Raw genomic sequence first — 25,344 nt, 5'->3', positions numbered from 1 at the left:
TATAAACTACTTACCAATTCCTCTTTGTTCAGCATTTATGAATTCTTCTGATTCTACTAATGGATTTTTTTTTTAACACATCACCCAAACCATCTCCTCTCTAGATAATATATTCTACAATTCTACTGCAATGAACTTGATTTAAAATCAGTACTTTAGAACCATGGGTATAACAGAGTGTACTGCTATATTATTGGTAGTCCTAATATGAAGTGACAGGGAGATAATGATAATTATCTAAAACATTTTCTCCTCCAAATTACTTGAGAGATATTTTAAAAACAACAAGCACTTAAGACAAAATCTGAGTGCCTCTAAGTGACAAAATGTGGTTGTCATTTTATAACCAATTAAAGTTATTACACTGTATTTACTATTTTGTAAAATATAAGAATCAAAATCCTTATGAGAATGTGAGAGCAATGATCTGAAATATTTGCATACAATCTGAAATAATTGCGTACAAAACCCTCCACACAAAACAAAAGAAAAAAAAATACTCTGGGTTCCTAAAGATCTAGGGGTGCAAATACTATAATATGTTATTCTTTGAAAAAAAAAAAAAGGAAAAGGAACATTCCATAAAGCCCCTTGTGACTAGTAATTTGAATCCACAGGTCTTGAGAAACGTGACTTATATTTAGCACACTAAAGGAAATAGTTATAAATAAAATGAGAATGGCAGACATCTTGTCTCTGGGATGATTCACAATAAGGAACATGTTTCCTCTCTTGTCAGCAATCTATCATCTAAAGTGAAAGGTGGCTGGGTCTGTGTCATTACTCGACAAACCTCATTTGACTTTCCCAGCATAACATCTCACACTTACCTTTCCTTACTCAGGTCTATCTAAACCTTGGTTTTATACGCTCAGGCCATGGATAATTGAAGTATTCAATGTTATTAATCTTAATATAAGAAATATCAGGGGATAAAAACGTTAAATGTCTCCAAATCTTCCAAGATTATATCCCTTGAATATAAAAGAGACAGCATCTTCACAAAACCTCATCTATGACTAAAATTTTGCATATTTAAATAACAGGGGGAAATGTAATTGAAATGTTAAAAGCTGCCAGGACACACTTAAGTACTCAAGTTAAGTAGCCTTCTTTTCAGTAGGTCTGAATATCAGCTCATCTCATCCGTCCAAGGCGGCACGTATTGTATTTGATGTTTATATATGTTTATGTATGTTTAAATAATCAAATGAACAGTAATATATGTGGCTACATATATTGAAATTGTATGGGTTTATTAACCAAGTAGATAAATTTTCTGTATATTAAAAATAGATGAAATACATCTATGCACTTTAGAACTGATAATGGCATATCCCTAAATGTTTAGAATTCATGGTCTATGGACAGGCATATAATTTCCTATTTCTGTGTAGGATTTTTACTCTTGTTTAGAGCACAGCTGCTACAGACAAAGAAAGGTAATACAGCTGACCTTCTATAAATGCAATCCACAACTGGATGGCATAAGAGTGTCCAAGAAAAAAAAAAAAGAGATCCTGTATATATGCGTATGCACAAACCCACATATCTCGCACACATACCCCATCTATCTTTCCTGTTGAAGAGAATAGCTTCAAGCAATTAGTTATAAACAATGCCTTGGGAGATTTTGTAACATGGTTAACAGAAGTGCACAAAGCTTTAATTTTTAAGAAAAAAGGATAATAGAAAACCATTGGTAGCTGAAGTGACAGTAGCCTTTGGGGAATGATCCATCTCACTGCTCTTGAAAAGAGAAATCTGAGTGCTAGAGACTCGAACACCAGTTCATTTTCACTACCTGGAATTTGTCTTTATCTGCCAGAGAAAGACAACTTTCTGTAAAAATTCAGTTTCTTGGCTATTTGTGTACAAATCAGCCACCAAGCACTGCATTACTGACAGATCTAGTTGGAGAGTGCATTTGATTACACTCAGTTCTAAGTTATGGTTAATTGAGTTTTACCAAGCTGCAGCAGAAAACCGCTCTGAATATCAGGTTAGGTGATGTTTCTTGATAAGAATCACTTAATACATGCCAAATATGGATTCCAATGTGCAAAATTAAAAATATACTTTTGGCAATCCAAACTTATGTAGAATGATGCTTTATAATTATATGAATAGCAGATTTGTTACAGTGTTTCATGCTTTTTGTATTAACGTGAAAACCAGCAACAGCACTGTTGTTAGTAATCATGAATGGCTGGAAAAATTGCCCAAATTACTTATAATTTTAAAATCTGTAAAGAAATATGAGTTACAATATCTAGTATGGGTATTATTGGTTTAATAAACCATTTTGAAAGAGGATTCTGGCTGCCAGAATCATGGATGTGTAATGTTTATAGTAAATTCCCTGAATCCTGAAATAAGACACAGTAGAAAACTGTGCAAAAAAGTACTCTATATGTCAGTAAATGAAAGAAAAGAACTACCAAACAAAGGGAAAAAGAAGAGAAAAAAAAATAACCAGAGCATGAAAATACCTATATTTAAAAAACAACAACAGCAAACAACCCAATTTTTAATGAACTAAATAAAGAGCCTACTGGAAATACACAAGAAGATGATTTAGAAAAAGAACTCTTAGAGTGATTATGCAAGAAGTTACATATATAAGAAACCTCTTTCTCAAAGAGCCAGATGGCTTTCCATATTAAAGCTGTTACATCGTTGAAAAATATTATAGCTAAATGTATAACTATATTCTTCAATACAATGTTCCTGCTAAAATTAAGAAGATTAAAGAAAAAAAAGAAAAAGAAATGCCTGATATGTATGGGCCCTACTACAGGTTTGCAGCATTAATTCTACAAAGCAAGTAGCCTCAGAAAATAAGTTTTCAACTCACAGTTAATATAATTAAGTAATGACCAAGCACAACTATGCCATGACTATGATAGCGATTCTTAATATGAAATTCTACTAAACACTTTCTCACATATGGCTATAAATGCAAAAACGCTAAAAACCTCGTCAATTCCAGGTAGACTGTTTCATTTTAGCACGCTCATTTTTGCTATGTATTAGCAAACAGAAATATGTGTTAGTTTTAATTCTCAAGTTAATAAATGTATTTATTTTGGCAGTTACATCTCCCACCAAATAATCTGGAGCTTGAACAAGACAACTAGCTTGCATGAGATAATCACCACACAGGAAGACTTTGGCTTAGTATGAGCAATATAACTTGATTTTCTAAAACCAGATTAAGATGAATATATGCAAATTTGTACATTCATTTAACTTTCAGGAAGCATTTGGAACAGACATTGCAAGTGAGGATAATTAGCTAAATTCTGAAGGCATTTTATTCCTACACTTGATCACGTAATGCAATCTATTGTAATTACAACAAATTCTATATGGGGAACTCAAAGATTATGAACTCCATCAATATGAACATCATCAATAGCAGACAGAAGTACCATAATGTTTGTACTTATAACAAAATTTGTCCTATTTTGAGAGTATATCATTAAGCCCAATTTACTAACCCTTCAATCTATGAACTGTGATTTTCCATACAATCAGTTGGAGTTTCATCTTTGACAGGACTGCAATATTTAAATTGTTTATTAAATACTGTGAGTAAGTACAGTGATGAACAAAACCGGAGGTCCTGTATGTCCTAAGACCTAGAAGATCTTGTAATAGGATAATGGAAACATTGCAATTGCTGACTTTATGAGATAAAGAGACAAGACTTATCTCTATCTGATTTTTCCACTCCCTAAAACTTGAAATGAAGAGAACAACATTCCTATGAGCTAGTTTCAGCAAATTTACTAAATGTGCCCATAAAACCATTATAATTTACTAAATGTTAGAAGTGATCAGATTTTTGCCACAAAAAGTCATACTTTGCTATTTTACATTCCTTTCAATAAGAAGTCAGTCCTAGAATTATCTATGACAATTAGTAAAAGCAATTTTTAATTTGTATTTGATATTTATCCTGATGGATAATAAGCAATCAGATTTAAGTCTTACTGTACATATTTACTTTGGAGAAAAATGTTCAAAGCAGTTACCACTGAAAGATTCTGGTAAATAAACTTGTTTTTCCTTTTAAAGATAAATTAAAATGGATTCTTTCTGAATGGGAGTGAAAAAAAATCATAAACTCAGTTTTAAAACACAGAGTTATTCATGGCATTTCTGTAATTTCATTCATGCAAATGTGTCAGGGATAAAAATCAACCACAATTTAATTTCAAACCTTTCCCAACCAGCTGCTGAACAATTTATGCACTACTTTTCTATTTTTACTGCAGGATAATGACAATGATGAATGCTTTTCCTTGGAAATAAATATTCATTAAGCAGGCTCAGATCAAAACTATATCCTTCCAAAAACCCACGAATGTGCAAGATCCATTTGCCTCTTCTAAGAGATTTATTTGAGAGGAAGATGGAACTGTGCCCACAAATGCATCTCATAACAATTTAATAGTTCAGTTAAATTAAACCTATGGCAATACTCATACCTCAGTAATCAATATTATTAAAGTTGGTGTCAACTCCGATAATACCAAATACATGTGGGTGAACAACAGATTAGTTATGGTTATAAATCAGATAAAGATAGACCAAATGTAAAGCATTAAGAAGCACTAAAAGGAAGTCAACTGCTGGTAAACTGCTTGAGGTAGGTCACTGTTTTTCCATCCAATCTAGTAATGAATATAAGTTCATAGACAAGGACCAAGTGGTACCTCATTAGCTGTGATTTACATGGTCTGTGACTTCTTTTGTGCAGAAAAATCATTCTATCAAAAGGGATTGTTTAAAATGAAGAATGACAATAACATTGGCATGTTATGTGCTTCAATACTCAGACCCACTTTAATATACTGGTACTAAATCAGAAGTGGTAAGAGGAACGGCCTACTGTGATTTCACACAGTCCTACTATCAGTTATATGATTCCTTTCCTCCAATACCTCACTGTTATGCTTCACTAGACATACTACACTGCTTTGCTAGGAAACGGGAAACACCCTAATTTTCAAGAGCTAATAAAGAATATCTATTTTTGTGTGTGTGTGTGTGTATATAGATGCCTAAAATGTATAAGATCTATGCAAGTATAAGAATTATAAATAGATGTAATTTTATAGAAGCTAATAACAGCACATGGATGTGGGTTTGTTACATTTCTTCTGTTGTGAAAAGAGATAAATGGGCTCCTATAGAGGACAATTCAGAGCACCTAGCCAGAGCCCCTGCCCTGATTCTCCCTCTAAGCTTCTTTATATAGCTGACTGTAGGCAAATTCCAGCCTCTTTAGACTAATGTTTCCTTTTGTTAAAACCTTTCCTTCCCCAAAATAATCACAGGAAAATGGAAATGTGGTCTTCTCTTCATGCTGGATGACAGTTTGAAATTGCTGTAATTATATACAGCACTTAGGCATGATTTTTTACAAGGCTTTCCTCACACAAACATTATTCTGCAAAAGCTGATAACTCATTCATCTACTTAGGCTTACAACTTTAATCTTATTCTCTTCTTATGTCAATTCTGTATTGGAAAAATTCCACCAATTTCAAAGGATTTCACTGTTGCAATCGATGAAGAAACCAGACAGTAATATTTAAAGTCATATCAACAATACTGAATTAGCTTTTTCTTAATTACATTATCTACCTACGGGACAATATTTTCTGTTTAGTTAATTAAACTGTAATGATTGCACAGAGTACATCCCCAATCAGATTTCAAGGTTTTTTGGTCTAGCATGGAATGGAACACCTAAATTTTACTTGGTTTTGTTGCTGTTTTAATAAAAAATATTTTTAAATCAAACACTAAAATAAAGCTGCCGAGATTTGGTGTGGATAGAGTTAATTGCTAATTACTCCAAATTACAAACACACAAACAAAACTTTAACCACAAATTCACAACTTTAAATATATAACTGCCCCTCTCCATCCTTTCTCTCCCATTCAAGGACGTACTTTGCAGATACCCTAATGCTCTTGTCTTCCAAATACAGGTGGAATCAGACAAAAATAAATGAACCCTTCAGTGGTCTTATATTTTGCACCGGTGTGCCTTCATAGATAAACATCCATATATGCACACATCACAGAGGGAGGCTAGCACTTATAAAACAGATGTCTCTGAGAGTGAGCGCAGGCTGCCAATATACAGAAGCCCAATAATAACGGAAACTTACCCTTGTAAGAAAAGCTTTCTATCTTACCTTGAGACATTCTTCTTGTTTGAAGAGATCCTCACAGTCCTTAGCCTGCAGAACAGGAGAATTAAGGCGCTCTTCTACTTCAGACAAGGCTTGCAGAAGGTGAAGGATCTCTGCCAGGTATGTAGAAGGCACATGAGTGGTTTCCACAGTCATAGTTTCAGTCACCACGCAAGTTGTATCTTCATGAACTGTTTGCTGGTACAGATATACAACAGAATGCTTCCTTTAGTTTCTTAACACTACACAAACTTATAACTTAATGCAATTTCCAGTTCACAACCTAGAAACAATTAAAAATAATTTCTAAGGACAAATGCAGGAAATATTTGAGGTTTCTGACATAGATCGCTGACACTCCACTAGTCTGTTTGAAATAGCAGGTACTAAAATTAATCCATGCAAAAGTGTACAAACTTTTCTTCTTCTACTCTCCAAAGAAATGAAGATAGGAAATGCAAAAGTACTCTGAGATTCCGGTGTTACTGAGATTTTAGTGCTAGCCCTTTCATTTTAAATCATCACACTTCCTTAAGAATCTGTCCTTCATTATAGAAATTCCATGCATGTGAGACCTAAAATACTAAATCTTTTCAAGGTGTCAAGTAAAATAATGACTTGTGTAATAGACACAATTTTTTAAATAACATGCAACACAAAACAACTAGGTCAATTCAGCACTTTCAACACTATACTAAAACCTTTCTCTTTAACCTAGAAAGTACAATTTGGAATTTCATGATTTGACAGGTCTTTAATGCACTCATATTTCTAAAAGAAATCCCAGCAACAAACCTCTTCAGGAAATTAAGGCTTTATTTTTTTTTTTTTTATCTGGACAAACATGAAATAGACACCCTATTCTGAAAGCACATGCGTACACCAAGTGTAAAGAAATCCCAGAATATTTTGTTTCCAAGAAAACAGATAGTTGGTCTATGGCATTTGGAAAGATACTGACATATAAGGTGACAAAATAGTGACTGTTTATATAAATTCTATACATTTCTGATTTGATATGTTTATGGATTGCAGATAAAAAGTAATACCAAAAGTGTGCTTTGGAGCAGGGAGAACTGTGATTGCTTCTTTTAACTAAACTCCAAATACATGATCACCTGCATCTCCGTTAGAAAAGGCAAAAAGTAAAAGATATAAATTATTTGTGATTTCATAAGCATAAGTTATTATTTATTTGTTTTGTCACAGCACATAGGATTCCTATTGTGGGACAAAGATCCATTGTGCTTGATGTCTGTCTTCTCCAAAATATAAACTTCACTTATTGAGGACCTCAAAGAAATTTTACAAGCAATTGCTGGTAAACTTTCAAAAATCGTATTATTTAGGTGCTCCAGTCCTAACACAGATAATCATGGATTTTGGAGCCATATATGTGAAAGACAATGGATCAACAGTCCTGAAGAGAACAATATCATTAGTTAGCTACAGAGTATGTAAAAGAAAACAAATATAAACATTATCTTGCACATACTACCTCAGCAAGCCATCTCATTTTAATTTATCTACTTGCCCTGTCCACCCTTTCATGACATGTTTCTCTTTCTCAGTTACCGGGCTGAGTCATCATGTTCTTAGTTTTCTTTAGAGCCTTAAAATATGCATATACATACTCTGGAAGGTGTAAGCATATCACATATAAAGCCCATAAAGTTATCTGTAGACTTGTCTTATTCTGCTGCATTTCTTATGCAAATCTAATTGCATTGCTTACACTTTTCTCACTAAATAACTTTCTTAGTACATCTGCTAACACTGAAATCTCCCTAATTACCATATCACTGCTATCATTTTTATTATTTAAAATAAATTGCTTAAAAAAAATTCTGTTTGCCCCCCATATGTTTCATGAATCACACACACTGCAAAAATAACAGTTTACCCCAATAAACCTAAAGAAAAAGCTGTCCTAGTTGATTAGAAAATGGAAGATTCTCAACAGGCCATTGAGGCATGCAGCAATATATTTTCATTCCTCAAGACTACACTGTGACACTTCTACATGTAGCAAAGAACTTTAGACCCACATGAGGAACATTTTAACTGTAATTGTATTTATCTTTTTGACTGAGAAGACAGAATATTTATATTCACAGTAATTAAAAGACTGTACTAGATGTACAAGAGTATTAACTCAAAATGAGGTCACATGAATATGTAAAGTGACACACAAAATACAATTAGTTTCTACAATTTTATTAGTTTAATCTATTTTTTCAACCCAAATTTAAGCTAATAACTATGTATACATGTACACATACATGTACACACATACATGTATACATGTGTATGTAAAAAAAATCTGTTCCTTCTTGCTCTAAATAATTACTGAAACCAGAAAAAAGCCAAATGGAAATCTGATGCAAGAGCACTTAATGGATATAATGCTTAACTATTTACAGTAGTGCCAAAATTGGGTATCTTTCAAACACTGCTACAAAAAACTCATATAAAAGCTCTCTTAAAGGCAAAATTAATTAAAATCTGAAGACAGGACTTAACCTTGTATGACGTACATGGTTTACTAATCCCTCAAAATATGTATAATATTTAACTAACATCAATGTTAATGAGATGTATGCAACCATATATTCATACTGCCCTTTACAGAAAACTTTACGTTCATATTTCTCACAGCTGGACAATTGTATAGTTCTACAGGAAACATGAGTCAGGAGATTTCTAGTTCAAGCAAACCATTAATGTTTATATTATTAGTTAAACTGTAAAGTATTACAAACAGATAAATAAATAAATGGATTGATATTTGAAAGCAGAGGCCTATCAGAACCTGCCCTCATATTTGGCAACATTATTTAATACCTTATTCTAAAGAAAGAGTGACAATCCAAATTAATTAGTTTCTGAATATTATTTAAATAAAAGAGTTGGAAATTTGATATAACTTTAAAAATGAAAGATTAAATTTCTTTGCCTTTACTGGGTTTTTCAATAGGTCACAGGTGTTTCTTTTCTTCTATCTTTCCCTCATTGACAGTAGCGTAACAGAACTCAAGGCAGAAGTTGACATCTTGCACTAAGGAACGGAGGATAGGCATATCCAGAACGGACAATTTTAATCAGCAAAGAAAGGGAAAAATTTTTGGCTTGTCCCTATGTTCACTGGAATTGCTGTACTGTAGAAGATGCAACGGGCAGAGTCCTTCCCTATATTCTGGACAAGCATCTTTATTCGAAATGCATAGCTGAAACTGAATCATATACTAACACTGTCATGAGAAAAAACTTAAAAAAAAAGGAGATTGTAGTAGCTGGGAACCACTACTATTAAAAATAATATTAATTCAATAAAGACATATTTGTGATTGTTAATGCCAAAATGGTTCATCAGAAGCAGGGTAGGTTAACATTTTACAAGGATTAAAAATAAATAAGAAGATGGAAATTAAAGTTTTAGATAATCATTTAAGAATGGTTTTGAATGAGTTGCATCTGATTAAGTGGCAGAATACATCAGTTACTTGAAAATACTCAAAACCAGATAATATTTAAAAATAATACATAATACAAACAAACTGTTAAGAATGATGGGAAAATGCTGGTATAAATGGCCATTTCCTATATTGTTATTTCTACAAACCACATTTTTATTGGTATTAATTTATTTTGTATTTTTACTTGATTGTCAGCAATACACTGATGTGCAAATTATTTCTAGTCTCTGAAAAAACAACTTCTTTTGGGTAAGGCTTAACATTTTATGCATTCCTTTTCACCATGCTTATCATCACTGGAACAGTAAATTGAATTTTCTTCCCCATCATTACATATTTTTAATTAAGGGATAGGATCTTTACAGAAACATGACTACCTACACGTGACAAACTGATTTTATTGATAGTTAAGTTCTAGCAGGTGCAACACAAAGACAAGGAACACATCCATGAACTGGCCCTTACAGAGAAGAACAATAAGCAAAAAACAACCAACCAAACAAAACCAACTACACAAAAAAAGCCCAACAAAAAAAGAACTACAGGAATAATGCAGGTTTTGCCTACAAAATCAAACATCCCCCCCCAAAGAACTATCTGTGATGATTATTGCCTATATCTAGAAGAGTATTACCTGGTGGCATCAGAGCTAACTGGCTTTCGAGAATGCTGTTAATTTCCTTTTAGCACTGGAAAACTCAGTATTAAAACACATTTCACCCACCTCAGTATATCCATTTCCTTTCCTCTTTCTGCAGAGAGAACAATCCCATCACTTTTACTGTTCAACAGTTTACACTCAGAAAGCCTCCAACTTTGTTGTGTTAGTCCTTGACAACTGTTCCATTTTTGGTCCCTTTCTCACTGTAGGCCTCCAAACTCATAGTGCACTGTGCTTTTGAGTGAACAACTTCACACAAACAGAATAGGTGGGAGGAGTAAAGCAGCGCAACACACCTATTGGCACTACTGTAGCATGACGCTGCTCCTAGCAGCATCCTGATGAGGAGTTCAGGAAAAACAAACAAACGTGTGCCTCCTCCTAAAGTGTACTAATGCTTGAGAAAGTATTCTTTACAAGCAGCTGTAAGATATATGAGAGTGTAAAAAGTCAGTCATCACGGAGGAATAAACTTAGGTGTGCTGATACAAAAAAAAAGCAGCTTCTGGACAAAGGCAGACATGTCTCAAGGAGGACCAGAATCTTTGGGACAGTTTATTGCTTTCTAGAGCAAACTCTAAACTACATGATATTTGCTAGCCCATGGTTAGCATCAATATATCACATAAAGGATTAAAAACACAAAAGTATGATCAAATGCTGTCAGAGATCAATAAAAATGCTGTCAGAGATCAATAAAACCACTTTCAAGTACATATTTATATGTAAAGAAGTTTTTATTCACCCCTTCTCATGCCAACTGTGAGCGATGATGTCAGCTAACATTCAGAAAAATAAATTCTGTGTCTACAGTATTGTTAGCACATCTTACCTGTAAGTGTGTATGTATGTAGAAAGTAGATCAAAATTATACCAACAACATGGAATTTTCATTATGAGATTGGATGGCCTTAGTCAATCACAAAAAAATTCTTTATCACTACAAAAAGAAGCATCTCTTTCAAGTACAGAGAGACCTAAATCCTCACTACAGGATTAAAAATTTATAAAACGCTTATGTAATTCCATGAAGGCAAGGCCTTAAAAGGCACTTGGCAGCATTAAAATGTGTTTAAAATAATATCTATTTTTTAAAAATCATATTCAAGTAAGGATGTAAATATTTTCTCATGTATGTGATTTTTCTACTCAGGTATGATTGCAGTCCACAAAAGCCTGCATGTTGCAATACTTAAAACATGTATTTTAATGCTTGCATCTGACTTTATTGGTGACTTATATAAAAATTGAAACTTTAAAAAGACACGTGATTGTTTTCAGCACTGTTCTTGGACAGAGCATGCTTTATGTCTTCACAATACTTCACTGCCAAGGCCTACCTTACTGGTTGAGAAATGCCGCATTAACAGTTTTTATTCTATGATAAAATGAATTATCTATTTTATCTATAAATAAAATTAAATAAAGCTAGTTAAAAGGAAACTATTCTTAATAATAGCATTAGGTAGAAAACATTTCAGTAAATTTTACATGCTAGGAATAGCAATAGAAAATTGCAGGATTTGATTTTGAAAACCATCAATCAACAGGCACTAAGTGCACACAGTAAGAGTGAACTTACTTCCACTGTCTTATTTTTGACCTTCATAACTTGATTGGAATGCAAAGGTTTTCTCCATAAGAAAAGGTCTGTTCCCTGTACTTTTAGGCTAAAGTTATGGGACATCTCCCAAAAACTCAGATAGTCATGCTACACTCTGATGAGCTCTGTGTGGTGGATTGGATAGATACCTGTGGTTGCTTGTGATACCTGTGGTTGCTTGGCTCAAAGACTTGGATGAATACTTATTCCACCCCCAATTTTTCCTTTTTTTTTTCCTTTGAGTGTGTTATTTTCACATTTAGATGAGAAAAAAAAGAAAGAAACAGACAAAAGCTATAACAATTAATTTTAAACACTAAACCCGGAATAATTCATCGTTATATTGGTTGTATTCATAGTTGTAACTTTGGTTTTTCTTCTTTTCTTTCTTTTTTATTTTCTTTCTTTTTTTTTCTTTCTTTCTTTTCTTTTTTCCCTTCTTTCTTTTCTTTTTTCCCCAGGAGGTAAATATATAGTGTAAAGACTGTGACAAAGCATTTTGGTGCTGCAGCCAATCCTCTGTGCTCCGCACACCCTTATGCCTTTAGAGCCCTCCAAGATGTCAAATACACTGTGTCAAGTGGTAAAATGAACAGTTTTGTCAATCCCTTTTCCTTTTCCAGTTGCTTTACAGTGCTTTTGTTTTATTCTGGCTTAGATAATTGCCTCCAGATATGGACTCTCCTCTGCTGCATATTGAATTTAGCTGCAGCTTATTTGAAAACTTACCCATTGCTCCTTACTAAAGACCTGCTAGCATTCACGCAAATGAGACTAACACAACTAGCACAAATTGGAAATTCTATCAATTCTGCTGTTAACTTTTAACCCTGACAACTTCCGTTGGTATCTATTTGTTAAGCAAAGAGAAAAAAAGATATTTCAAGTATGATGAGACTGGGACATAAGACTCTCATACACTGTTCTGTGTGTTATATAAACCAGCTCTTTCAGAAAATAAAAAAAAATAGACCACTGTGTATCTTATGCCCTATCTGCAATGTTACCATGTCCTGAAGAAGAACAAAATCTAGTAGCATTATGGCATAATTGACTAATTGGAACTACTGGGATTTAGAAAATCCCTGTTTTAAATAAATTATATATATATGTTAATTAATTTTGATAAAAATGGCATATCTCAATCTTAATAATTGCAGTAGTTCAAAACTGACAAGTAAAAGGAAATCTGTATGTCTCTGTCATGTGACTTTAAACAGATATTTGTAACATTATAAAAGGAATTATTAAAAAAATAAAGATTATATCTTTTAACCATTCAAGAAACACTGCTCAAGCCATGTACTAGCAGCATTTTGGGGGGAAGGTAAGCCTTTAATTACCAGTGAGTCAAAAGAGATAGCCATTCTCAGTATTAGAAATCAGTAAAAAACCAAATACTTAGGTACTTATGTTACATTTTGGAATGAAAAAAAATCAGAACATGTTGCAAAATCTACATCCTAGGCTGGTTTTCAACAGATATTTAAAAATGTTATTTAGAATTTTGTAAGGGTTTACCTGGAAAATACTTTTGTAATTGATTTATATGTGTTACCTTCCAGTAGACAAAATGTGTTTGAGAGTTTTTATATGCTAATTATATGCTGATTATAGAATACATAAATCCATAGAGTTGTTAACCATTTCTTGTATTCATCTTGTAACATTTTTCATAGCTGAAAAAATACATACAGATATTTAAAAGGAAATGTCATACTTAAGGAAGTATCTACTTGACACTTTAGAAGATTAAACTCTTCTACATAGTCCTACATCCTTGTAACCATGATGTCCAGTTGTGACAGTGTATTGATTCTGTTAAACCAGCATTATGTACTCAAATTCAACTGCACAGCAGGAAGTACCCGAAAGAGTGGAAGAAATTTCAAATTATTTTTTACTCAAAATAGAATTTCAAAATTGTGTTTCTTGGACAGTGGTAACCTATAGAGAAGAAACAGTGTACATAGTGGCAGAACAAACTTCTACACGATATGCTGGAAGGCAGCATTCCTAGGATCAGACTTTGGTCAATGCCAACTTATTTAATGCCTGATTTATTAAGAATACAGAAGTGCCCTAATCTTAGACAATATTTATGCATGAAGCTTCAGGACTGTCTTGAATAATAATATGTGTAACTCTGCTGACTGATAACCAAGGAACCAATTAATGTTAAATAAAGCACAGATATGTTAGAATACAGTCCATCTGATGTCTAAATTGACTAAGCCATTTTGAAATTGACTGTTGATTTGTGATGTTAACTTTCCAGATATTTATGCAAACTACATCTGTTAGCTGTTTGCTGAGATAATTTAGAAAATAATCTAAAAATACCATTAAAATACCACATAAGCATTGAATGCTAACAGCTTCAAAGAGCAAGGTCCTAAACCTTAAACACTGACACCTTCCAGAAATGTTAAAAGGCATTACCTAATTATTTTCCATCTTTATTTCTTAAAATAACCTTAATCTACTATTATAGAGATGCAATCATATAGAAAAATAATAGGGTTGGTTTGTCACTTAGGCTGATTTTGTTACTCCAAGACATAGATTTTTTTAAATAATGTGAATGAAATTGCTGTCAATCCAGCAGTTTTGAAAACTAATTAAATATACATACATAGATATTCAGCACTCACACTGTATATATACAAATTTACCTCCTTCTGCACCTTTATGAATATACCCAGAAGCATCCATGCAAAAAAAAAAAAAAAAAAAGTGACGCTGACATCCTTAATTGTAGACAGGAGATGAACATCATCTCTTCAAAAGGTACTGTGACTTAGGGCCAGATCAATCTGCAGCAGGTCTTTTCCCTTATTATTTTATTCAATATTATAGCCAAGTAATTTTGACACCAAATTCCTCACCATGTAATTTATTATGTTAATAAATTATAATACACTATATCAGAAAAAATAAGATGGTAATTAGCTGCCTTGTTTCCCAAATAACTAGGTAATTATAAGGAAGAAAATACTATACTAGTATAATGCTCTGTTTTGTCCAAATAATATTGAAAGGAGAGACAACTGGGTGCTATGTCACACATGATTCTTTAACCAAACGCTGTTAAGTCTTGTTTCCATCTCAACCATACAGAGAACAGTAAAAAAAGCCTGTGGCGTGGCTAAGACTACATTCTTATAACTGCTTCATATAATTTAAAGACAGCATCCTATATCAGCCTTAGTCCAAGTTGCAGCAAGAGTTTTCATCCCTATGTGACAAGGTAAAGATGCTGAGTTTCACTTTTAAACTAGAGAATGTAATTCAGATCACTAAAGTTTATAATCGATAATGAAAAATGGCAGAGAAAATCCTTTTCTGTAAAGTTCTGTCATCTACATGACAGGATTTTTTAACTTCACTCTATTAAAATACTGTAGATTTGCAGTGATGTTAGTGAATACTGTACACAATTAATAAAGAAATATGAAAGAAGACAAATACACTTTAGAAGAAAGAACTCAAAATACTGTAGTAAACTGGTCCACTTTTACAAAAGAAGGCTATAGATGGTCTTCACTTAAATTACCAAACACTGTATGCATTCATTTTAGACACAGAGAAGGTAAAGTGCATTTTCAAATGAATCTATAAAACTAGCTGCTCTTCAGCTATACCAAAGACAATATTCATCTTCAGTGTACTTCCCATAGCTTTCTTACATTAGACATAAAACTAAAGTATTTGAAAGACAATTAAATTACTTGGAATAAATTTTCTAATAGCAATTTCCAGGTTGATGGATGCTAGAAAATGGGTGTAAATATTCAGCTGTGATTCTCTTCCCAAAGATTCTCACCCCTTTTGCAGACCACAGTCAAAAAAGCTCAGTCTTTAGCTGTGCTGTGTAAAGCTATTTGTTTAAAAAGCTGCCACTGTAAATGTCAGAAAAGTTAAATGGTGTCATAGGATCACCTGCGTCCTGTCCTTAAAAGACCCAAAACACATAGGTGAAACAAATACTAATCCATCACTGTATAGTTCTTTTCTTTTGTCCAGTAGGTATTTTCCTATTTTTCCTTTCAAATGCCTTTTCTCTCTTTTATTTGTTCTCTCTCCCACTCATCATAGGAATAATGAAGAATCAGTTTGCCTCTTCTTTTTGGCAACCGTTACTTGGTTATTTACTCAAAGAAATATTTAAGCAAGGATAATAGAAGAAAACCACTTCATTCCAATGCTGCTGGTTGTGAAAACTGTGGAAAACAATGATCGAAAACAATGGTAGCACGTTACCACTGAAGCATCCATGTTACTTAGATGCAGACAGATAATTAGGACACCAAGTCCTGTGTTCATCTAACTGCAACACATTTATTTCAATTAATGTTTGATTTATATTTCAGAAAATATCTTTATATATAAACATATTTTAACAGTTAAAAAGAAAAGTTTATATTTCATTAAATGAACTAAATAGAGCTCCGCAGGGAAATATTAACTGAAAACTGCAAGATGCCCTTAAAAGACTGAACTTAAACAAACTCTTGATGTAAGATGTAAACTTGATCAGTCCTTAATCTGGTTCCAGAAGTTGATCACATACTTTCTCACCTGAAATGATCATCCAGTTAGGAGACAGGTATTTTGAATTTCTGAAGGCTTTATAAAATCTTAAACAGAACAATATCTTTTATTTGGAAAAATGAAGCTTATGATATTTATTTCATAGTAAGTACTAAGAGTATTGGTATTTTATCCATATTGCAGATAACTATTGAGCTGCTTAGACTAAATCACTTACCTTATAGAAATAAATACATGTTTCGTATAGGTATTTTCCTTATTCATTCTTGTTCAACGCATAGTCTAATTGGTATGAAAAAGACAGTCTCTCCTGATGTTTATCACTTGATCAACTTTATTATTTTTCCCAGTATGGCCAAAATCCAGGCCCAAATATTTCAGTAATAAAATGACCATAAATTTCAATAGAATGTTTGTGTGTGTCATCAATGAAATTACTGAAATTACTTAGGTAAGCTTATTTTTTTGCTTGTATATACATCAATAGGTACATAATTTTGACAGCTGTTAATAGTTTGCAAGAACAATATTCCTCCTGTCCTAAAAATACTCTGGCTTACTATTTACAGCATAGTTCAGCATATGTGATGGAAGAAAGAATGTTGGATAGCTTGATAAAATATGGTAATAAGACATATAAAATAAGAATTTATAGTGTGGGCTCTGCACCTGTGTTCATCTAGAAAATGTGTTCTCATGAACACATTTCAGTAGTCTCTACACGTAGAGTAATTTCAGTCAGCTCAATAAAATCTAAACTGAGCCATGATGTAAACATGCTCATAGACTGCTGAAATGAAAGCATGGAAAAAAAACTTCTTAACTAAAGCTAATTTAATTAAATGTAATCAGTAATCAATAACTGATTTTGATCCTGATTTGAATTAAACTACCTAAATTTAGGTTTTTCTCTGCAACAGATAACTATTTTCATCACCCTGGAACACTGGCATAAACTGTTGCAGAAAAACAGTAACTGGAAGATTTGGGTTTAGACTGTAGCAAAGGGGATTGATAACTTTTCTGAAAATACTGTGCGGCTGCCCAGGCTTAATGATTTTAGATTCTGCAGAGATAATCTAGAAATAAATGTCCCTTGACCTCTCTAATGTTATAATTTTTACTGAAATGCTTTTAAAAAAAACCATGTAATTTTAATATGCAAAAATTGCATACTGCTCTAGGATTAAACTTTAAGGGCTTGTTTTTTGAAGGGTATCTTAAGTTTCCATGAATTTCAGTGGGATTTAGTGATTAATCATCACTTTAAAACATGGTGGTAAAATATTCCACTCTTTAATAAGTTATTCAGATTTCACAACTGAAGTTACTACTGACTGATTTCAAACGGAAATTTTTAGGAGAAATGAAGTAGAACGCTACAGGAATCTGAAATCTGCGCCACTGAAAAACTGAATTTTCTGCCCAATGTTTATTTTGCCACATATGAATAAGGACACTAGGTGGGAGAAGAAACTTGTAAGACAACATGAACTCCAAAACCTTTTTCCCACTGAGTGTCATTTTAGGTTTTGTGCAGTTGTATTTATGTATTTGTGGACCATGGTTAACCTGTTATTGCAATAAACCCACCTTTTCCCTATAGAATGTCACACATTACTCTCTGACAATTTTCACATAAAGAGATGACCACTATACCAAACTGAATAATGTCTCAAAATTGGCATTAAACAGAACATGCAGTGTTTGAGGTAATATAACTACATCATACCTTATTATCAAAAGTGGCGACAGAACATTCCTTTTTATATATATACACCCATATATATTTGTCAATTAGTTGCTGAATATTTACTGCTACGTATTTGTGAGACAATCAGAATTTATGAGAATCTACCATGTTAAAGAGAATCAATTCTTATATGGTTATGGTTCCTATATCGTTCTGACAGATCTTCTCAACAAATATTGGGGAAAAGTAAAATCCAGGGGAGCATGATCATTCTAATTTCACACTTTGATATCAGAAATATATTAGCTCCAACAAAGGTAAGAAATAAATTCTGTCATTAAGCCACATAATTAAAGGTTTTCTTCAATGTAGTCTTGCTATGTTTATTCAATGAATCATAATGAATGGCAAGATATACAGTACAACTAAATCCTCATTGATTTATAATAACAACTTTCAATTGTTAAATAACTCTGTTATTGAATACATCATCAATTATAAATAAAAAATGCAGCACTTTTCTATTTCTTTTGCTTGAAAAATATATTCCTTTTTGTATTTTTATTGTATGGTTTTATTCACTTGGTGGTTAACATAGAAAATCTCTGTGGAAATTATTTTTGCTGGTATATGCATGTGCTCAAGTGAATAGTTTGAATTTTCATTTTTCTTTTCTATTTTAAAGTCTTGCACAATCAATTAATTAATCCTCACAACATCCCTGTGAGGTAGGTACTTAGGCTGTATTAAAAAAGAAAAAAAAAAGGACTCGAGAAATTCACTGATTCAGCAAAGCCAAAACTAAGACAGTAACAAGGCGGTTGTACTTCTCACTCTGATTTGAGCCATGAAAATATGCTTCCTCTTACCAGTGTCAGGAGCTTTCGTAAAACTTCTAAAATATTTCATATGAATATCACCTTGGTCATTGTCAACAGAGAAAGATATTTTTCATGAGAAATGAGAAGGATACAGTAATTATCCTGTATACATGTAAATTTCATTGAATAATGTCCTCATCCCCCAGATAAATACTAACAAGTAGCCTTCTTGTATGTAATATTTGAGAATATTTAAAAATTTAACCAGTACAAGAATATAAATATATTATATAAAAATATATTTTAACAATAAAAATACATGTAATTGTAACATGGCTTTAAAAAGTCAATGACTGTATTCCTTTGACCAGTTCAAAAGCACATGTGCTGCTGTATCTACCCTACATATTTTAAAGAAAAATATGCTAATATATAGTTTTATTGATTTGCTAGTAAAATTTTATAATGGATATACTCATCTTCTGTCATGGTAGGTGGTGGGTGACATAAAAAGCACATTGACAGCAGAAAGTTTTTATATAAATTACATGCGCATTCTTTTTTCTCACTTGCTTATCAAAGGAACAAATATATTCATTATAAGAAAAGACTCATTTACAAGATGAAGTGAAGCCTGCTTTAGCTCCATGCCAATATAAACAATTTGCAAGTGATTACATCCATCAAGTTTAGTATAAACCATAGTAATCTGAAAAGAGTAATCAGATGGAACAAGATTTAATAACATACAAACCAAAGTTAATGTTTCTCTGATTGTTTCCATTAACTGCATAGCTATCCCAATTATTATTTTTATATATACATTATGTAACTTAATAATAGAAAAGTTACAAATACACAATACACAGTACATTAAATAGAGAACTGTATTGACCAAAAGGTTATACATTATTGCTGATTTTTGGAACTTATTTTTTCTTTTTTAAAACATAGTCGACCATATATCAATTAGAAATAACACTTCATGTATTTAAATTTTCATTATCCTGTCAGTATGGCCCCTCTGCAATCTAGGTGCATTTAAAAATAAATAAATAAAATTATATTTTTTTGAAACACCCCTTTACCACTAGCACTTTTAAAATTACAGAAAAGCACATAATTCAACAACTTCCTTGAGAGCAAATCTTATCTTTCTTCATATAAAATCAAAAGCCCAGATGACAGTGAGCAGAGTCGTAGGAATGGCAAGGAGAAACTTCCATGTAAATGCAAAAGCAATCTCTGGTAACCTTCCAAATGGGTAATACCTAATACCTATTTTGGTCATAAACCTGGAATAGTGACAGTTTATTTCCCTTTTATTTATCCAGTTATTGCAGCATGTATAAACCAGTAAGAAAAATTATATTTTATATACAACTAAACAACTCAAAATCAAAAGACACAAAGTTGGTTCATAAAATTATGTTTTCATCCTGTCAAATTTAAAAGTACACTTTCTTGCAAAAACTCCTTTGAGAATTAAAGCATGTGAAGAAGAGGCCATATATAGCATCATAAGATTTTTTTTCATCTCTTCCTAAAGTGAGTATAACATATTATGGACAAATAAAAAAACAATAAAAATTGGCATGGGATGGGTAGTTTGAAGAAGACAATTTTTCTGATTTACACTTTCACTGAACACAGTAGATGCATGGCAAACTGACATTTTTAAACTGGAAAATGTTATGGAAAAATAATGAAGCAACAGAAATAAACATGAATTTTTCATTGCTGAGTTTTTTGTAATTGGCTGATTTAACTTAAGGGCAATTTTAAGACCAAAGCAGAGAACTATTGTATTAGAATATAAAGATTCCCCCACTTGCAGACAATAGGGTTTTTCTTATTAATATCTGAAGAGTTGACACTGACCCTGAAGCTCTCATTGTTAGTAGGATGCTGTTAGTAGTAGCAGTTGCAAACATACAAGTTTGCCAGTAACAACTCACAATTTGTGCATAGTTGAGTCTTCGAAACTGAGCAAATTTGCTCTCAAAATCTCGCCAGCGCTTGCTGAGCTGTATCAGGGTTGGCTCCACTGCTTTTGCAGCCCCATCCTTAGACAAGCGTTCAGCCTGCCTGTGCACCGCATTCAGATCTTCCTTCTTCTTCTCCAATTCTCCATCAATCTCCTAGTGAGCAAAACCAATACAGGGCCCAGGACAGTTAGCTAACTAGATCAATCAACTTAAAAGTAGCAAAATACTTCTGTCAGAAATTCCATTTCCATTTTATTGTTACAATTAAAATTTACAGCTATTTTATGTCTTATTTTACATTTAAACAAAACAAAAATAACTGAAGTTGAAGAACGTTCTTGGAGATCGGCTGTAGAGACACTAACAGCTAGTACACACTGGAAACCAGTTAGCGAAGGCCAACAGTTTCCACTTCCAGATTCTTGCTAGTACACTGTGATGGGCAATTGGAGATATTCTTTTCTCAATAAGGGTCAGCATATTCAGGAGAAATAGTGTTTGGACAGCTTACAAATATATTGACTTTAATATATTACTTAACTCCTATTTTACTCTGTGGGAAACTCAACAGAGAATGAAGCAAAGAAAGACGATGCAAAATAAACTAGGAAAACCTTTGACATTATGTAAATAAATCTATAGAGTTTGACAGTGACATATGAATATGTTCTGATGAAAATGAATGTGCTAACATGAGATAGAGGTCATCCATATATCGGTAAGTCATTTGTTCATCTGGAACAAAGATACATAAAATCAATTACCATTTTTACTAGAAAACATTTGATGTTTCTTAATACATTGCACACTTTCCATATTATCGACAAAAAATTTTATTTAGTATGTTTCAAATTATTTATGTAACATGCTGTATAACAAACAAATACAAGGTATAGTACAACAAAGAAATGTCAGTTTGAACACAGATAATTACGGTTTGTTTTACTATAAATAGAAATAAAGAACTGAACTGATAATTTTCTGTATCTATTTGAATATTTGTTGCATTTGCTGTTTGTTAAATTGATAAATTATTACTCAAAAAGATCTACCATTGCCATCCCAAAACAACATTACCTTTAGCTTCTGCTCATCTTTGTGGTCTGGTAGACTGGCTAACTTTTTCTCAATGTCATCCAGCCATGTCATTAGGTCATCAGCCTGCCTCTTGTACTGATACCATTGATGAGAAATCTCTAAAGCCTTTTTTCTTCTTTGAGATCTCAAATCCTGTTCACAGTGCAGACATTATTAGAATATGAATTAAAGGCTTATAAAATATGAATTGACATGTGTGCACACTGAAGGGGAAAAAAGTGCACAAGGCCACTATTTGTTTTAATTAAATGCTGATATTTAAATCAAGTATATAAGTATCTGAACGCAGCATATTTTCTTCAGTTTAACAGATTATTTTTTCTTTTAAAGGAGGTTACCTAATTCAGGGTTGTTCACATGTTGAATAAATCACTAAACTACTGAGAGAGTCACCAATATTCAGAGAAGTTAAGACTCTTACATGAATGTCAATATTTTATATAAAACACTTCTGCTCAGAATACTTACTGGACCGATGGAAACCCAGCCCACTTAGTATCTAGCCATAAGTGGGCTTCCTGTGTTTTATGGTCTCCTGTGAAATTCTAGCCTGCATGCAAACTCTGTAGCTATTCAATAGAAAATCATTTCAATGCAGAAATGTATGCGAAGATAGGTTTTCTTTTTCTAAATTAAATACCATTTACATGACAAATGACTTGTGTTTGTGACTCAGCTTTATAAAAGTATTAAAACTTCTCTTTAATAGGAAGTTAAAAAATGTTATTTTATTTCATGTAAATATTATTAAATATATTCTCTTTGCATTTGCTTTAACTGTTTAACTTCGCTCACACAGAATTAAGAAATATTTTCACTATTATAACTTCATATTAAGAAGTAAATTAAAAAATCACTGGTACATTTTATATAAAAATACTCGGATGAATTTACCTCAATCATTCTTGAATTTTATTTGACAAGGTTGAATGCCTTAACTGAGTCACCCAAAGGAAAATCAATCACTGTTCCATAAAAACAGCCAGTAGGATCTGGTCAATAGCATAGTTCTAGAAACACTTTTCTTGTTTCTCCTCCATAAAAATTATGAATTACTTCCATTTAACTCAGAACAGTCAAAGACACACCAAATAGATTTCAAGTTTCTTTTAAATGTGGACAAAATAATGGTATATGCCAGCTGTTCTTTTACTGAATTCACACAGATCTGCAAAACTGTAAAAATTAGAATGAAAACCACAGGAAAGGCAAGATGCTGCTTAAAAATAAGTAATAATAAAATGTAACCATGCCATGTTCCCCAAGCCAAGAACAACTTTATGAAAATTTTCAAAAGAAAGAAAAATTCTGTTTGCCAGTAAGATGAAAAATTCTTCTATACTAGCCAGAGCCTACAGCTCGAGGTAGGTGACCAAGGTGATTTTCCAACTGTAAGATGTTTTCCTTCCTTACTTTTATTTTTCCCTGGAAAGACAACACTCCCAATTACGACTATTAGCTTGTCCAAATAGGTCTCACTGTGGATGTTTCTAGGAACAGTATCATACAGTTATACCTCCAGGAGTGTGGTAACACAGAATTTTGATACGTGACTTTGGTTTTCAGCCTCTTAGTTGCTAGGTCTATTGGTACTACCACCCACCCTATTTCAAAGAGGCTGGAGCCACTTTTCCCACTAAAAGAGCATAGCATGTGAATCTTTTACTAAAGGATAAAACAACTTACTCATTGTCAGAAATATGTTCTACAACTGAAAATATAAGTTTGTGAGAACTGATTCTAACTAAGGTCTTGACTGCTGTTGGAGAAACATAACACATGCATAACGTGTTAAAAAAAGGAATGATTATCAAAGAAAGCATTGTAGTTAAACTGGCAATCACACGGTTGTAACACTGAGGACAAGAATATTTGTTAAGCTGTCTTTTCCAAGCATCAAGAGAAGTATATAAGAACATATATGTTTATAGCCAAATAGTTTTAAATTACTTATCTCTAAATAGTAATGAAGATTCATTTAATTTAACAGAACAATGCCCTGAAATGAAGTAAAAATGGTTTTAGTAGCATGTGCTTATACTTGTAGCTCCTATACCTTGAGAGCATTATGTTTAGTCTGCAACAGCTGCTGTTTTATCTTTATTTCCTCCCGTTTTCTCTCATCTGTGATTCTCTTTTGAAGCGTGTCGCCCCTTTGCAGCAATTCTTTCACTGTACTCTCGTCGTCTTCACTCTGATTTAAAAAAAATAACAAGTATAATAGGCATTTTAATCTAATTATTGCTTAAGTACTAGGAGATACAGACATACAAAAACTACACTTCCTCTGCTAAAGTAATCACCTAACAGCTACTTGCAGTTCTATACTCCAGACCAAATAGCTTTTACTTGCTTTCTACAACACATGTAGACACTTGAGGGATACAAGTAAAAGAGCACTTGAAAACCTACAGATGTTTGATATTAGATTTTACGCAGCATCCAAGATAACGGGATGAAAACATTAAAGGCAAAAAGATAAAATATATTTTACTTTAAAACAAAAAGAATAGAAATATCTAAAATATTCAAAATCACTGTCAGTAGTCACTGAAATTGCCAGTATGCTAGGAGGCCATGTAATTCCTGACCATTTCATGTATCATCACAATGCAACACAGCTATTCCGGCAGGGAAAATGATACCACTAAGTAATTTTAACATAGAAGTTGAATCTATGCCACAGCTTCTGGGAGCATATCTCTTGAATGACACTAAACATTTTATGTAAAGAAAGGGAACAAAATACGCTCAAGTAGTGGAAACTGCCCTGTCAAACTTGATCCACTTAGAATTTACCACTGCAGTACATACTGCCTTAAATTTTAATTTTCCTGCATTAAAAAAAAAGAAAAAAGAAAAAAGGTCCTGTAAAGATTCCTTTCAGCATTGATATAAAATAGCTATCTTTGAAGAATTCCTTAAAAGGAAAAGAATATTGCTTGTAAAGAAATATATATTTGAGCTTGCTGAGGATTCACAAAGGGAGGGTCCTAAAGATGAATCTCTGTTATTGCCCAGCAAAGAAATGTCATCCCTCTGAAAATCACTTTGGAGAAAACACACCACAGTGGCAACAGTAGCAAAACACAGCAGTATTTTACCCCTTCCTTTTCTCTTCCCCCTCCCCACCCCCTCCAATATGCATAAACGGTTTTACTACTTGCAAAGAGCAAACATGACTAATAAAGCTTATCACAGCCACAAAAACTATTTACAGTAAATGGTCAAATCG

At 32.7% G+C, this 25,344-nt stretch overlaps 1 protein-coding gene across 2 annotated transcripts in view; it reads right to left on the bottom strand.

Moving 5' to 3' along the window:
• The window catches only part of DMD (dystrophin), a 1,244,291-nt gene that overhangs the window by 666,221 nt on the left and 552,726 nt on the right, over positions 1 to 25,344 (bottom strand). For both annotated transcript variants that reach the window (XM_075174519.1, XM_075174510.1), the window contains exons 39-42: positions 24,166 to 24,303; positions 22,089 to 22,241; positions 20,982 to 21,164; positions 6,219 to 6,413 (exon numbers count right to left, since the gene is read on the bottom strand). In XM_075174519.1, the coding sequence (XP_075030620.1) occupies positions 6,219 to 6,413; positions 20,982 to 21,164; positions 22,089 to 22,241; positions 24,166 to 24,303 (669 nt within the window). The remainder of the gene's footprint in view (positions 1 to 6,218; positions 6,414 to 20,981; positions 21,165 to 22,088; positions 22,242 to 24,165; positions 24,304 to 25,344) is intronic.

The sequence above is a fragment of the Calonectris borealis genome, chromosome 1 (assembly GCF_964195595.1).
Source record: "Calonectris borealis chromosome 1, bCalBor7.hap1.2, whole genome shotgun sequence".
NCBI classification, from domain to species: Eukaryota; Metazoa; Chordata; class Aves; order Procellariiformes; family Procellariidae; genus Calonectris; species Calonectris borealis.
Note: the sequence above shows the minus strand (reverse complement) of the source record. Positions and strands in the feature narration are given on the sequence as shown.